This window comes from Salvia hispanica, chromosome 6, assembly GCF_023119035.1.
Source record: "Salvia hispanica cultivar TCC Black 2014 chromosome 6, UniMelb_Shisp_WGS_1.0, whole genome shotgun sequence".
In the NCBI taxonomy this organism is placed as follows: domain Eukaryota; kingdom Viridiplantae; phylum Streptophyta; class Magnoliopsida; order Lamiales; family Lamiaceae; genus Salvia; species Salvia hispanica.
Window position 1 is genome coordinate 12,026,909 of NC_062970.1, and position 17,104 is coordinate 12,044,012.

Below are 17,104 nucleotides of genomic sequence, written 5' to 3' on the forward strand. Positions count from 1 at the left end.
AAGGAGTTGAAGAAGGATTTAAAGAACATCAAGAACGACAAGGATTCAACCTACGAGTTCTATTTGCTTTAGTTTTATGTTCAAATTGTCTTCCCTTCAATCTATGTGTTTAGCTTATTCCATTATGTGTAACTAAACTCATATAATTCTAGGGATGTGTTAGTAACGACTTTGGTTATACAATTCCAGTTTTCTATTTAATATCCGTTTTGTTTTTACTTTGATTCTTCCCTAAGTATTCGTGATGCTGCATGATTGAGTGACGCAATTATGTACTCCCTCCGTCCCGCTTAAGATGACACGTTTTCCTTTTTAGTTTGTCCCAACTAAGATGACACATTTCCTTTTTTGGTAACTTTCTCTCTCCAATTAATACACTCAACCACTTTTTCTCACTCCTATTAAAATATTCATCTTTCTTTATCCCTCTACTTTATACTTACACCAACCTTATCTCTCTCCAATTAAACACTTTAACCAATAACTCCTAAAACCCCGTGCCGGCTAAGCAATGTGTCATCTTAGCCGGGACGGAGGAAGTATGATTTATTATAACTTGTGAAAGTGCAGGTTTTCGGTGTTGTGTTAAAGTAAGGGTGCGTCCAACTGATCAGGATGGAAATCCCAACCTAGTTGAGTCGTTGGCACGACGACCGGAACCTGGTATCAAATAAATTCCTCAACCGACTTCTACTGGCTAGTATAGTGGAGGTAAGGGTCGAATCCCACAGAGATGGACACGTTCGGATAATTGTGGTGATAATCTGGGAAGGTTTGGTTAGCTACCACGCTTTTGGATTGAGATTCTACCTAGACAGAAATTAAAGATGGTACTCTACTGACTAGTGGGCGTGAAAGTGACCGACATGTGGTTGTGTACGTGAAAATAGGGGACAAGATATCTCAGGGACATGTGAAAAGTAGACAGTTACTAAATAAACAAATATAGAACAACAGGGAATATGTGGTGGCTGTGTAGCAACTCTGACAGGTCTGGAGGGTACAAACTTAAAGTAAAGGACAAAAGTAAAAAGTAAAAGTGGTCCTAGAAAAAGTGGATTGTGATGTTTTCTTTTTCAACAAGTATTAACAGAAATTATATGAACACAAACTCCATGGATAAACTCAGATTCTCAACTTCAAACACAAGATCCATCAATTAAAAGGCTTAAACTTGAAGATTAACGGCTAATAACTCCAGATTACTCCTACTGACTAACATGCAAGGTGGTAACGGCAACGCAAAATAAGAAACTCATGCACGAAAACTTAAACTGAGATATGAACTCGAAATTCCAATTAACAAACTCCATATCTAGGCTACTCAAACGAAGACATGCGTAAACACTTAGAAAATAAATGCGATAACTAGATCTAACTTTCCTTGGCAGAATGAAGCAGATTCAAACCAAAGAGAGATGCGTAAAACAAACTTCATAACTAAAACGTTTGGATCTTAACGACATACTTCAAAAGGCAACAAGACTTAAGTTTGCAACAGTTCCAACGAAGAAAGCAAACAAAGATTAAACTAGGAAAGCGATTAAAGATTGTTTATGCCACTCCGGGCGATGAAACTACTACTGCTACGAGACAAACTGGCTGGAACGGTGGATGATGACTCTCCGGTGGACGTCTGGAACTTCAGGTGACCATGGTTGTGGCGAGGAACGAGAAGAATGTGGACAATGCTGAAGGAACTGATCTTCGAGAGAGAATTCTAACTAAGTGTAGTGGTTGGACTCCGAACTAAGAACTCTTTCTCTCTCTCTCCAAGTGGCTTCTTTTATAGGGAGGCTTGCCCTTGCTTTTAGGGTAGACTTCCTTCACGAAATGACTCTCTTGCCCTTGTTTATGGTTGATCATCCCAGCAATCCTTCTTCTCCATCTCGAGCCTTTTCTCTGGCATGCATCATGTTCAGTATTGCACCCTTCTAGCGCTCTTTTCACCCGAGTTGTCCGAACCGTCTCCTACTGACTTGGACTCCTTTATCCTGCACACTTAAGCAACTTCTTTGCGGATAATACATGCAATTCACGACATACTGACCAGTAACCAAGACTTAGAATACGATTTATCAACTTGCTTCATAACTGTGATAGAGTTCTAGCGAATTAGGTCCACTTAGTAGACGCTACAGTTAGCTTCCCTTAAAACAGCACTGTTAGTTGAGAGTGAGGACTTTTCAAAGGTCTTAGGAGCTTTTTGGAGTTACGTGTTAGGATGGACAACCCTAATATTGTAACCAACGTTTGTATCGCATGAGCATAAGCTAGGTGACTCGTCCTATCAAAGTAATAACTGTGCTAGGGTATTGTAGTTTAGAATATGTATAACCATAACAGTGAATGCACATCCCTGGAATTCCCCTTATCTCTATCTTTTATCTTTGTGTTTTATTTAGATCTAGTTGTTATTTGCTTTCAAATATTTTCAGTTTTCAAAATCTCTCGGTTCTCCAGATAGTAATTGAGTTTTAGTAGAGGATAGACACTTTGTGTTTGTTTTCCTCTTGTTCGATATCTGGTACTGACCTTTAGCTAAACTATATATATTCTGTATACTTGTAGGTTTATTTAGTGCTAAAAAATAGTGAATCAGGTAGCAGCCTGGAAATCTGAGTCATGATTTGCAATGTGTTGTTTTGGGTTGTCTTGTTGAATAGTGATAAACTTACTTTTGCCTCCAGGCTCTTTTTTCCATTATGGTTGGGATTATATGAATCCATAATGCATGCATCAAAACCGCAATTGCACAATTATATAGAATGCATATATTGAAGGGGTTGGCAACGGAAGCGCGTATCAAATAAATCAGATAATAATTTCGATCTATTTAGCGGATTATTTAGACAAAATCTATTCGCGTAATTATCGCATGTATCATACACATAACTTGAATCAAAACATGCTTTAAGTATAATCTAAACCTAAAACATGCTTTTATACGGAGTAGGAATATAATACATTGATGATTCTCCAAAGAATCGAAGATAGCTCGCTACTTCCCCACGTGAAGATCTTGAGTACCAGACCACAAATCTTCTGACAGATTCTCGAACTGTATTCCGATATCAGTGTGGGCTGATCTCACCGAGATACTAGGACTTGAATAAAAGAGCAGGGAGTATATCTTTTTTATTCACCCTATAGAATTAGTTCATATCCATTTATTAAAAAAAATTCATTACCCCTATACATAAATGTAGAGCCTACCATCCACTAATACTATTTTGATTATTTATTCACATCCACTCTTACTCTACTAAGTACTGATTTAAATTCGTGTCATCTTTGCGCTGTTCGGTTTGCAAGATTATATCCAGGATTATATATTTGTTAGTGTTAGGTTTATGAGATTGAATCTTACAACTCAATCCTAGATAGATAATTAGTCGTAGTCTACCATCTTCAAACTGAATAATCACTTTTGGGGTGTCCGGTTTGCAAGATTGTATCCGAGATGAAATTTGTAGTGTGTTTGGTTCATGAGATTCAACCCCACAACTCAATTCTAGATAGATAATCATATGATAATTAGTCATAGCCAGATGTGAAGCCAAGATTTCGACATTGAGGGGCCCAAACTACTATTAATAGTTGTGTGATAATTTTCGATGTTAGCGTTGCTGGAAGCAAATTCGACATCGACAATGGAAGTAGCGAGAGAGAGGATAATGTTAATAATATGATTTTTGTGTTAGCAACAGTATAAAGTAAAGATATACGATGTTGTTGAAAAATGCATTGATGTGGAAAGATCGTGCCTTATCATAAGATCATGCCTTGGCCCATATAACTAACATAATTTCACAACTCAATCCTAGATTGTATCTTAGTATTCCCTCCGTCCCATTGAAGATGACCCACTTTCCTTTTTGGTTTATCCCAATCCAGATGACCCATTGCTTAAATTAGAAACTCATTTATCTCTACTTTATTCCCTCTCTCTTACTTTACTCTCTCCACTTAACACACAAAATAAAGTTGCATAAAATCCCGTGCCGTCCAAGAAAGGGGTTATCTTCCTTGGGACGGAGGGAGTATTATTTTAACTTGAAAACCTAACGCCATCTTAATTGTCTATTTTTATGCTTTGGAAGATAATAATACAAGTGATATTCCGAGGATACTATGGCAAGATGCATCTCTCACTTCACCATACGTAGAAGTCCATAGAAATAACATATGGCGCTCACTATATAGACGCTTGAATAGATTTATTTAATTTACATTGTATCGTACAAATGCTACTTTAAATAAAAATGATGACTCAAGTTGGTTTAATGTGTAAAACCTGTCCGGTTGAGATTAATTAAATTTTCATATAGGAATATTAATGATGTCCTAGTTTAATGCCCCGTACTAACAAATCTTTTCTCGACATCGTCTTTTTACAACCGCTCAAATTTTATATGGTATTGTACTCCCTTCGTTCATAAATTGAAGTCCCATTTTTTTTCTTTACTATAGTTCATTCATTTGTATTATACTTCCTTCGTATATATGCTACTAAGGTTCTCAGTTCGTTATTTTAATTCATTCGCTAATAAGGGTTTCGGTTCATTTATATTATAAAATATACTTCATTTTCAACTCACATTCTATTACAAAATTAATATAAATATCACGTTCCATTATTTTTTCTCACTCACTTTTCTTTATACTCATCCATCCCATAAAAATATATATACTTTCCATTTTTATCCGTCCCACAAAAAATATGTGCATTTCATTTTTAGAAAGTTATATCAATTTAATAATTTAGGTCCCACTATCCACCAACAAAAATATGTGCATCATTATCCCCCATCTCTCTTACTTTGCCATATCATTGTCCTTATCTCTTACTTTACCAATTTTGTTTTAATTCCCGTTACATATCCATTGCCCATATTTTTATGGGATGGAATATCTTAAGACTCGTGCGGAACTCTAATGAGACTCATAATAACGGGCGGAAGGAGTAATGATAATAGGGTTTCGTATTTTAATAGGGTAGTGATAAAATGTAAACTTATATATTGTACAAACTCAAAACTCCTCAACACAGCTTCAACACAGTTTCAATGCAATATCAACACAACGTAAAATTTCAAGATTTTAATGTCAACACAGTATCAACACAACATCAATCATTGACTACAGAATTTTATTCTGTTGACATTTTCCCGTTGATGCTCTTTTGTGATATGTTGACATTTTTCAATGGTCCAATTCATAGTTTTGAGTTTGTACAATATTTAGAGTTTTCATTTGATCACATCCATATTTCAATCTCATTTCACTCATATTTCATTCAAAATTATACAAGTGAAACTCGTACTATTTCACAAACTTTTTTTTATTTATATTTTTTAATAATGAGTAAGATCCAAAATATAAATAAGCGGAAATAATTCAGTCGCACGCGCCAATTCAAAATAATTCCCGCTCTTAAAATGTCACCTCTTAGAGATAAAAGAATTTCTAAAATTGAAAAATGCATATTCTTGTGGGACGGACTTAAAAGGAAAGAGTGTATATTTTTATGAGATGGAAGGGGTATATAATTGTATTTAATTAGTATTCTGATTTGGTTGGTTTACTTTGAATTGAAAAAATATACTCCCTCCGTCCCAGATAATTTATCCCATTTTTCCATTTCGGCCCGTCCCACATAGTTCGTCTCATTTCACTTTTTACCATTTTAGTAGTGGACCTCATATTCCATTAATGCATTCTTGCTCACATTTTATTATAAAAATAATATATAAAAGTAGGATCCACGTTCCATTAACTTTTTTAACTCATTTTTATTATATTTTCTTAAAACCTGCTCCCGGTCAAACTGAGACGAGTTATCTAGGAAGAAGGGAGTATTAATTTTATTTAAGTTAAGATTAAACTAATTTATGTATATTTGTTAATATCGAGATCGGATCATTAAAGTATGGAATAATGAATAAGTTAAGTAGCTAATGATGGATATGGTGGATTGTGTGTGTCGATAATGCTCGAGTTCAAAAGTCAACCAATATTTTATAGGTCGAATTTATCAAAATTTTAAAAAATGAATTACTATAAAAAAAATGCATAATGAATGAATAGAAATATTGTAACCTGCGTTGCTCCAAAAGATGGCACACAAAACAATCAAAATAAGGCTGGCGGCTGGCGCAACAACATAATCTGATTCTCAAACGAATTGTATTAGTAATTCTAGCTGCGATGTTAAAGAGATTAGACAATGCCTAACAGCTGAAACAGCTTCATGGTCTTTCAGCATAATAAACAATGCAGTTAGATTTAAGATCTTAATAATCATTTTGACTGCATAGTACAAATGAGCATCTAAATTTATTTCCCAGCGTTTCAAATCATCTCTTCCGCTTGAGCGACTTCAGTTGATTCAGAATGTACGCAATGACTTCCTTTAGGGTCGCCTTCCTGTTTTCTTTAAAGTTCCATAGCTCCGGAACCACATAGCACCCACTCGGGTTGTATTCCTGGATTTCCTTCAAGGCTGTAGCAACTGCATTATAAATTTCTTCTCCCCATTCTTCTTTAAGGTCTACTAGCAACTCGTCGTCTTCTTTCAGCACACGCTGCATAAAGAACATGACTATTATGGAATGAATTTTGAAGAATTTGGGGAAGTTCAAAAGATGGTAAGGTCAATCGATATGAGGCATGCTAAACTAGAGACATTTCAAGTGTTTCTTATCGTTGGCTCTACAGATCCTTAATTGCTGAATGTAAATTGAAGAAAATGTCAGCTGTGTTAGGCAAACGGAGTAAAGTCATTTTAAGCTACCTGAGCATTCCCCTTGCTATCTTCAACAACTCGGAATGGTTGCCATTCAGCATTTTTTAGCTTTTCTTGCCACAAGGAGCAAAGTTCGAGAGCCTTGATATCTGCTTCTTCGGGTGGGTATCTTTGCCTGCATGCATTTTTGAAGCCTTTCTCATCAAGTTCACCCATTCTTTTTATCCCTATATTAACACGGTTGCTGCTCAGCATATCGGTTAAACCCTGAAAATCAATAAGAGAAAGATGTGATAAATATTACTAGTTACTAGAATAAAAAGGCAGTGCATGCCCTCAAACGGAAGGGAAAAGAGATTATTTTTGCTGTGCATCAGCAGATCTTCAAAAGAAAAAAATAATAAGAACAAAAATGCAATGCATGAAACTGTATCTGTGACAATCTTCTTTTACTGCTATAGCATTCATGGAAGTTCTACTCTTCTGGATGATTATAAATTAACCAGCTTGGAGCAGCATATTAGTTACTAGATGTAGGAAACTGAAAATATCGAATCAGATATTACAAATTTCATACCGCAATTAATTCCTTGCGAGCCTCTTGCAGCTCGTCATTGCTTTGGCGCTCTTTCGCAAGTAATTGCTGGTTTAGATCTTCTAGACTATCCAAATTCTCTTTCTTCTCCTGCAGCTGCTCATTCATCTGATTTATCTTCTGCTGAACAGCTGCATCATCATCACCTCCCATGTGTTTCATTACCTCTAACTTCCCTTTGAGTTCTTCAATTTCCATTTCAAGCTTTTGTTTCTCATCCAAATTTCTTTCTAGCTCAAGAACTTTTTTCAGCGCCTCTTCCTTCTCTCTCTGCACATTGAAATAGATGTTATGATATGAGATGCGATCAAAACATTTAACTGAATAATAGTATACAAGGAGGAAGAACAGTGGTATCAAAGGTCATACTTTTTGTTCTTCAACCAGCCTCAGCACATTCTCGTCAGCTTTCCTTTGCTCCTCAGAAGCCAATTGAAGCGCACTGTTTCTCATGTCATTCTGCCATAAAATAAAAAATCAGTACACCACCAATTTAGTTTCACTATAACATTGTAATCAATGATGAGAAGTATACATTACCACCAATATAGTTTCTCATATCATTCTGAAAGAAACTATTCAAAAGCAGTACACATACCAGCAATTTAATTACTCTCCAACATTATAACCAAAGATGAGTACTAGTACTACTATAAGCAGAAGATGAAGAAGAAGAAAATGAATTTGAGTTACAATGTATTCATCGGGAAAAGAAACAAACACACAAACACAAAGTCCAGATAAGTGGCAAATGTTAGAAGCAGAAAATTCAACTGTAACGTGAAGGCAATAATGCATAAATCATGACAACAAATTCATATACCAGCCTGCATAGCAAGTCATATAGAACATGCCAAAAATAATAAATTTGCATCAGCATGTGAAATGACACAAAAGACGTTCAAATTAGTATCAGAAGAGACACCAACAAAGCTCATGCTTAGATCTAAGAAGTCAACAAAAAACTGCAGCTTCATATTTGGATATGCATATATATAGACATAGTATGGAAAAAGACTTGCCTTTTTCTTCTCTTCTTCAAGTTTTTGTCTCTCACGCTCAGTTAATGCCTCACGGCTTTTCAGCTCTTTGCTCCAGGAATCAAGCCTCTTCTTTTTATTCTCCAATTCTATGTTCAGCATTTCTTGTTCATCCAAAACCCTCTTTATGTGTTCACGAGCAATGCGTTGAAGTTTTCTAGTTTCTGAAAACAAACAAGAATCAGCAAAATCAAGCGTATGTTACAAAAAAAGGTTTTTCTAATGAACCAACAGAATATAATTATGTTTGATTACGAACTGCCACAATATATTGTAATCTAAGCTCAGAGATATCCAACTGAAGTTGTGAAGGCAAGGCAGATCACATTACAGAGTAGGATATCATAACAAGCGTATGAGTAAGTTTGGCAGGAAACCAAAGTTTTGGAGCAGTGATAGGTTTTAACACAAGATTAAAACAAGTTCGCAAGATTCGCTGATAAGAGACATGCATAAAGACACCAATTTAGCAATCAGAAACCAATACGAACATGTAGAAAAACGAAACAATCCAAGATAGCGTACCTTCATAGAAGGATCGGTGAAGCTCATCTTTTTCTTCAAGCAACCTACTCAATGACAATGTCTTCTCATTGTACTTGGTCTGCAACTGATCCAAATTTTCATTCTTTAAATCGATTTCATTGACCAGATTGTCAACAATTTGGTTCCTATCCTTAGTAGCTTCTTGCACTAGGTCAGCGATTGTTTTCAGATCCCCTTTTTTTCGAAGATAGTCTCCCACAGGACCTCCTGAATTATAATCTTCTTCCCGCGCAAACCAGCCATACAGATTATTCCCTGGAGAAGTTCTTCGATCATCCCATCCTTTCTTGCTTCGCCCATTAGCTACAAAGGACTTCTCAAATTCCATTGCGTTCTTGAATCCAAACCAATCATGATCAAATCTTAGAACGGCTTGTGCATTGCGTTGATGGTCATCCCAGAACATCTCAATTTGGAGAGGCTTGTATCTGGAGAATTTCTTTAACCAGTAAGCGCCGCGATCAGCAGAACCACTACTCTTTGGCTCGTCTTGTATGTTGGCAACAATCCCCACCCATGGCCAACAATACAACTCGTTCTTCTCAGGTTGAGGAGCGGGTATAGAAATGGAGGGTTGAGGCATGGGCTCGGCCTCACTAGCCATGTCTTTTTCGAGGAAAGTTGCCAGCGCTAGATGGTTAGCCTTCTGTTTTGCACTTCGGCTCGCGCCTTTACCTACTCCAATAGCATGTTGAAGAAGATGATTATACTGATAATCTTGTTTCTTCTTACCAGCACAGAAAGGACATCTAAGAAAACCGTTTGGGCCTTTTACTTTGTATGTACCCGCCTTAAGTAGCTCATAAGGTTTCTCTTTATACTCATTTATTTCCGAGTCACTCAAATCTGACTCTTCATCTGAGCTGCTGCTTCCCATCTGAATGACAATCATTCAACATATAATAAATACTAAAAAGACAACAAAACAAAACAAATTGAAAAAATGACGAACAAGTAAACCAGACCATAAAAGAAGACCAAATATTAAGAAGTGGGCAATAACAACATTAATCATCATTGTATTTGGGAAAAGAATGCAAGTTTGCAAGCTTGCATGCTGCAGTTTTGTAATGTAGAGGTTAATGGAAATTTATTAATGATCTGGTCATTTAATAAAAAGAAATGGAGCAAGAGACAAGCCTAATATTGCCGAGTCGAGTGTACATAACCAAATGAAACATTAGACAGATCCTAAATTTCAATGTGTATTCAGGAATTGACCAAAAAAACAGAGAGAGCATAACTTGTCACTTATGACTTATGTAGAACAAAAACACGATTCACAAAATCAGCACTCAAATAAACTGCTTCTGATTCTTCATTACTGCGATACACAATTTTCTAAACCAAAGCGTTTTACTAGTAGATCATGGCTTCTCAAGTGTAAAACCTTAGGAGGATAAGAAATTGAATAAGGTATAAATTGATGATACAAAACCCAAGGATGAAGTAAAGGCCTACGAAATATGAGACCTCTAGCACATGAGATTAGAACTAGGTTAACCAGATACTAACGCGGTTCCAACAACACCTCAGGACAAGAACATACTCGAGCAACATTACTCAATACATACACATTTACAGTATATTTCGACGGAAAATTCATAAATGTCATTTATTTCCATGGGATCTAGGAAGTTTCGTGAGATTATTTCTGAAGTAAAACATGCAGTCGAATCAGCTCAGACAAAATAACAAACATCACACAGAAAGAATTATCACCTTGTGAGAGTGCTCCGGTGGATCGGGTGACGTTTAAGGTGGAGAATTCCGACGCAAAAGGAGAATAGCCGGAAATCCCACCCTAGAGTGAGAGAAATCGAATTGGGCGGAATTGGGAAACTATGAGTGCCAACTTTAGTTTTTAGGTTCAGGAAAAATGGAAATAGCAAGCAAGGTAATATGAAGTGGGACCCTCTGCTCCTTTATTTTTTTATTTTTTAGTTTTTGATTCGGTTAGAGTATCTCCAACAAGGAGAGGTAAACGAAAGAGGTATATTATACATTTACCTTCTCAAAAAGTGAAATATATCTTTTCAAAAAATAACACATTCCAAAGAAAAAAAGGTATATAGGAAGGTATATCATTTTTTTAAAAATAAAATAAAAGTACAAATGCATTAAAAAATATAAAATGTAATACCTTCTCAAATACCTTCCCCTTGGAGAATGATTTTTCATCAAAAGAAGGTAAATATGGCAGTTATGAGATTTTACCTCTTCATTGATGGAGAGGTAAAGATACCTCTTCAAAATAGGATAAAGGTATAATAACTTCTCAAATACCTCTCCCCTTGGAGAATAATTTTTTCATAGAAAAAGGTAAATATGGTAGTTATATGAGTTTACCTCTTCATTTGCCTCTTCCCTTGGAGATGCTCTTACAACATCAAATTTCTGCCAACGCCGTGACCATTTCATAGACGTCTGGTGCTCAAGGACTACGGACTACCCATCATAACATTAATTATCACTACAATTCCTAATTTACTTGATATCGTAGTAATTTTTAATTTTTAGTATTCCTTCCGTTCCAAGATATTAGACTCATATGAATTTAGGAGGTGTTGTTTAGTAGTGTAAGTGGAGTTGGTAGTAAAGTAAATTTTTACCATAAATAGAAATAGCTCAAATATATTAGGACAGTTCAAAGTGGTATATGAGTCTAATATCTTGGGACGGATAATTTTTAATTTCCGCAGTTTATGAAGTTAATCCAACGCTCTTTTCAAATAGGTCCATTTCATCATGTTTCGTAGTAGTTTACACTGAGCTCAGCATTTCATTTCAAAATTGCACTACATGTAAAATTTGAAATAATAAGATGCAAACACAAGTTTAATTTACAATGTAATCTATTTCAAGGTTCAGTTTTCAACGAAGAAGAAATCTCCGCAACTGCTTCCCCAACCGTTAAATACAGGCCTTCCGACCCGAACGACTCCAATATATTGGAAAATTGTAGTTTCTCCATCACACCACCGACCAGGTTTACCAGCACCAGCTGCACGGCCGTAACAGGATCACTAACAACGTTGGGAAACTACATGACTTGTAAAATACAAGTGCAACGTATGAACCGAATGCTTACCTTGATTGATCGTAGATTGAGCATCCTCCGGAGCTCGGTGATCAGATCAATCCCACTTGTGTCTATTCCTGTCACGGCTGCTCATGAAACGAACACAAGGGCCGGTTGAGAAAAGGTTCGTGATTTTTTTAACCAAACACCACAAATATAGCTATATAAACACATGAAGTTACCGGTCATATCCAGAATCACACATAATATGTTGCTGCTGTTGTGTAATTCCAACCATTCTTCCTCCTCACGAATCCATCTCAAAATCCTGCAGGTTTTTGGAACATGTTTCAGTTCTACCAAGTTAAACACATAGGCATGCGACGGGTTATATACTGACCGTTCTTGCAAGTAAAGTGAGTTCGCAAAGAAGATAGGCGCCTCGACTGCAATGATGAAAAAAGACGGGATCCTCACGGCCTCTTTGTATCTGGTGAGGCTCTGATACACTTTAGTTCCTGGAATGTTGCCTAAAGGCACCGTGTTAGGCCTACTGACATGCAGCAGAATCTTCAACACCGATACCCCAACCTATAATTCATGTCAATCGTGTATGAGATCCGTAGCTTTCTTTCCACAAGAGTGTGTAGTTTGATGGAGATCTTACTGCTATAGCAAGGCCAATAGGCACTGAGATGAACAGAACTCCCAAAAATGAGCACAATGCAGCCAAGAAATCGAGTTTGTCCACTTTCCAAATCTCGTAGGCGCCTTTGTAGTCGATTAGGCCAACCACAGCAGTTATGATGATTGCTGAAAGGATCAGGTTTGGGGTGTAACGAAACAGTGGCATCAGAAACAGCAGGACTATCAGAACAGCTATGGCCATCACAATATTCGACACCACTGTCTGTGCTCCTGCGTTGTAGTTCACTGCTGAACGTGAAAATGATCCTGAAAAACACAAAACCCCCAACATTATCTTGTTTGTGTTGTGTTCGTGTCAAAAAACCTGCGAAGAAAAATGCTACCTGTAGTGACATAACACGAAGTGCAAGAACCAGACATGTTCATTAGGCCAATGGCCATCATTTCTTTGTTACCATCAACTTGGTAGTTTTTCAGCGCTGCAAATGTCCTTCCAACTGCAATTCCTTCCTACACGAGAAGACCAAATCATTACTTTCACCATGCTACATGTTTGAAGGAGAAACACTGGCTGGAAAGTAGAGACCTTACTGTTAGAGAAAGTATTCCGGTGATGAGACCAGTTTTTATTGCTAAGCCTATATAATGCCCGCTGAAGAACAGCATGTTGACCGATGGTGGATTTATGCCCTCAGGCAACTTCCCTATCTGTAGATATAGATATTTTTTACATAAAATGGCCTAAAAGTTCACACACCTCATCATTTATTTGGGAAGCTGACTCATTTTCTTACAGTTTGGACGCCGTGAAGCTTTGATTTGAGACCGGCTACTAGAGCAGTAGACAGAATAACTAATGTTAATGGCGTAGCTGCTGAAATCCAAAACAATTTTGGATATATTATGCTCTGCAATCGATGTTAACATCATCAACGAAACAAGTGACACGACTCACAAATTACACTCGTAATAAGATATTAGAAAACTTACAATTTGCCTTGTGACAAGTAATATAATCAGAAAACACACTCCCATGACTATTGTCTCCAATGACCACTGCAGAGGTGAAGTATCTCTAGAGTTTAGGCATTTGCTGAAAATTGATGTATAATTAATTAATTATGTGGTTTTAAGTTTTAGCCAAGATCATTCGCTATATTAATTTCTTTTTGGTGTGATGTCTAGCAAGATTGATTACTTTTGAGCATGGTTATAAGGCATCCAACAAAGCCGACATTGAAAACCTCAAAACATGAAAAAACAACATAGTTTAATTTGTCTCGTTCTTGAAAGTCTCTACCTCTTTTTCCTCATGAATGACAGAAGATAACACCGGGATTAGTTGCATCTTGTTAGTGAAATGAGTTATCCCAAGTAGGCCTTTTAGCTGTTGCAACGCAACAATGACTGCAGCACCAGCCATGAATCCGACTAGAGTTGCCTTGGACAGAAAGTCAATGATGAATCCTAATCTGCATATCACACAGTTGATCAAACTCTCAGCACACAATTTCAAAAATTTGATATAGAAACACACTCTTGAGTTTGATCAATGCACATTATCTCCATGCTTGCTAGAAAACCTCCTAAACTATTGAAACCATTGAAACTATATCAAGACTTTTGCAGCTGCCAGCTATTTAAGCCTTAGAAATCACAGTTGATCAACATCATCATTTTTGCAAAAAAAACTCTCAACATTTTGAAACTAATGCTCGAATGAATTATCCAACCTTAGAAAGCCTAGAGAAGCCTGGAACACCCCTGCGAAGAATGTTGCTGTAAGAGCTAGTTTAAGGTAAAGAGCCGGCTGCTCTTCGTCGGAGACAGTTTCGCGGAGCATTGTTCCCATCACAAGAGATGCAATGGAGACAGGGCCCACCGCAAGATGTCTAGAACTCCCAAGAACAGAGTATATCAATGGCGGTACAAAACTTGAATCTGCATGCTTCAACAAATTATGGATCAGCTGTTTACAGTCAAAAATTCACAACATTAAATTACTTTTGACACTCACAGAGTCCGACAATTGGTGGAAGATTCGCCAACTTTGCATAGCTAATCCCCTGCATCGATACACAGCAAACTATTTACCAATTAATCTGTTAAAAGTAAAATTCTCTCAATTTTTAGTCAGTACATTTATTTTCTAAATTATAACGAAATAGAACAAAAGCAATTCGCGGAACTTTAACGCTACCTGTGGAATTGCGAGGCTGGCAATCGTGAGGCCGGAGATGATATCAGATTTGAGAAGCGTGAGAGTATAATGTGGCGCCCACTGAAGAATGGGCAGGAAATACTGAAGGCCTAAAACGAACTTTCTAGACAATGTTTGATCCTTAAACTTGTGGAGTGGATCGTCGGGGAAGAAAATCTCCGAGAGGCGGAGCTGGAATTTCTTCGCGGTGCTCATCGGCGGCGGCATGCGCACGTCGAGCACTCCCGTCCCTGACATTGGCATCGCGTACGATGTCGACGCATTTTCTGCGTTTATTGCCATTTTTTTCTATTTTTCTACAAACCATGAAATTTGAGGTAGATGATTTTCAGGGATTGATTGAGAGAATTATTTTTTTTATTCTTTTTGCAGGTTTGAGGCAGTTTTGAGATGAAAACTCGCCTTTTTTTAGTAGATTTTACGTGGACTCTTGTTTTTCCCCATGAATTAAGGAGATAAACAGTATTTTTAAATACAGTTTAAGATTACGAAAATAAAATTATGATGATTTTATAGATAAATCATGTAAATAAATTTCATATGATATGGGCCTTCTTCACATTGCTGATTATCTCATGTTTTTATGTTCGTAGGTTTTTCTAGATTCGCATTTTTATATGTTAAGAGCATCTCCAATGGACGGACTTCCCCGACCCCCTTCCAATCGCCCTTCCCAAATACACCCCCTGCCACGTCATAAAGACTTTTCACCCTCTTGCCACGTCATAAGGACTTTCCACTGCACAATCCACCCTTTCCATCGTCCTTTCCGCGCGGACTTTCCGCAATTAAAAAAATTCATAAATTCACAAATATTCAATTTACGTTACGGAAGTCAAAAAAATTCACACATTCACAAATATTCAATTTAGAGTTTTTTCTTAAAAAAAAATAAAAATTAAAATATCGGACGTCCGCACATCGCCACAATGGCGGACGTCAGCCCGCCCTTCCCGTGCCCTCAAGGGACGTCGGCGTCCTCCTCTCCATGCCACAATGGCGCCCTTCCCCGACGGACTTCCCGGAAGCCTCTCCGAAGGGAGACGAGAAGTCAGCCATTGGAGATGCTCTAAGTTGGAGAAATTAGTAGTACATGTACAGGTACTACATAGTTATCTCAAAATCAACTCAAAATTCAAAGTAATTTACTAATTTGCAGGCATGTAGTGGTGCAAGAAAACCATAATATCAGAGTTATAATCTTATACTACTAGACTACAAATTAATTAATTCTATAATATGGCACATATGCACTAATATTACATTGCAGGAAACTTCTCAAGATAATAATAAAAAAATCATTTATGACTTGTGTGGACTTGAAACTGGACCGTTTATCGCCGATTGTTCGCAGATTCCGGACCGTAACCACGATTCTGTGCCAAACATAATCACTGGAACATGTAGTATAAGTGACTATGTTGCAAGTGGAACAATTTTTCTGGAGTGTGATTTTGTCACTAAATTGGATCAGTAAAAAATGGCTACGGTGCCATAAATATTGATATTTACACTTCACACCCTAAATTGGCAGTATCTACCAATCAACCCCTTAGATTTCTTGAGTTTTCAAACAGATCAAATCACGCAAAATTAATGTATTGATATTCGGCAACAATCTACGCCTATAATAAATGCTTTTACTTCGCATGAGGAATATAATTGATATATTTGTCTCTTCACATTTCATTTTAGGTATTTAGGTTATTTTTCAATCACTTTCTTTACTGACAATATATTTTTTATTATTAATAATACTAATATTTTATGATGAGACTCTATTTGTTAGCATATTGACGCCTATTGATATGTTTTGTTATATGAATGGAGGGATATAATTTAGGTCCATAACAAATTTTCACATCTACTTTTATGTGTTGAGGTCTCATTTGTCTTCTTAGCCCAAAGATATGCTTCATAAATTAGTCGGATGCTCTAGTTTGATCAAAAGTTGTGAGTCTCTAATCTCTATGTTCCATTTAGGATATTTGCAATAAGACAACATTCGAAGCAACATTAGAAATTTGGATTGGATCAAGGACTTTAAAAAGATGAGATACGGTGATATCATGAATATTGGTATGTAACACAAGTTTAAAGTTTGTTTAAATGGTTTAATTGTTGGGTATCAAGCTCTACCTTGTCAATTTTATGGAGTAAAATGGAAATACTTTCTATTTTGACTTTTCTATTTTGACTAGTCCGGACTTGAATTTATTAAGAAGTTTTAAATTGAAAGGTTGATCATTCAGAGAACTCAAGTTACTAGAGAGTAAACAAATTA

General features: G+C 36.7%; 2 protein-coding genes across 2 annotated transcripts; both read right to left on the bottom strand.

Moving 5' to 3' along the window:
* Positions 1-6,120: 6,120 nt before the first annotated feature.
* On the bottom strand, positions 6,121-10,784 carry LOC125196123 (factor of DNA methylation 1-like). Its single transcript, XM_048094502.1, has 7 exons — positions 10,652-10,784; positions 8,909-9,806; positions 8,366-8,547; positions 7,713-7,802; positions 7,326-7,613; positions 6,797-7,015; positions 6,121-6,587 (listed from the first exon to the last, which is right to left on the bottom strand). The coding sequence occupies exons 2-7, from the start codon at positions 9,804-9,806 to the stop codon at positions 6,360-6,362; spliced, it is 1,905 nt and encodes a 634-aa protein (XP_047950459.1). The 5' UTR covers positions 10,652-10,784; the 3' UTR covers positions 6,121-6,359.
* An 889-nt stretch (positions 10,785-11,673) lies between these two features.
* Positions 11,674-15,082, bottom strand: LOC125196893 (probable sulfate transporter 3.4). Its single transcript, XM_048095553.1, has 13 exons — positions 14,800-15,082; positions 14,617-14,665; positions 14,333-14,540; positions 13,900-14,071; positions 13,590-13,655; positions 13,394-13,507; positions 13,191-13,307; positions 12,983-13,109; positions 12,619-12,905; positions 12,352-12,542; positions 12,194-12,279; positions 12,021-12,097; positions 11,674-11,933 (listed from the first exon to the last, which is right to left on the bottom strand). The coding sequence occupies exons 1-13, from the start codon at positions 15,061-15,063 to the stop codon at positions 11,790-11,792; spliced, it is 1,902 nt and encodes a 633-aa protein (XP_047951510.1). The 5' UTR covers positions 15,064-15,082; the 3' UTR covers positions 11,674-11,789.
* Between the last annotated feature and the right edge of the window lie 2,022 nt (positions 15,083-17,104).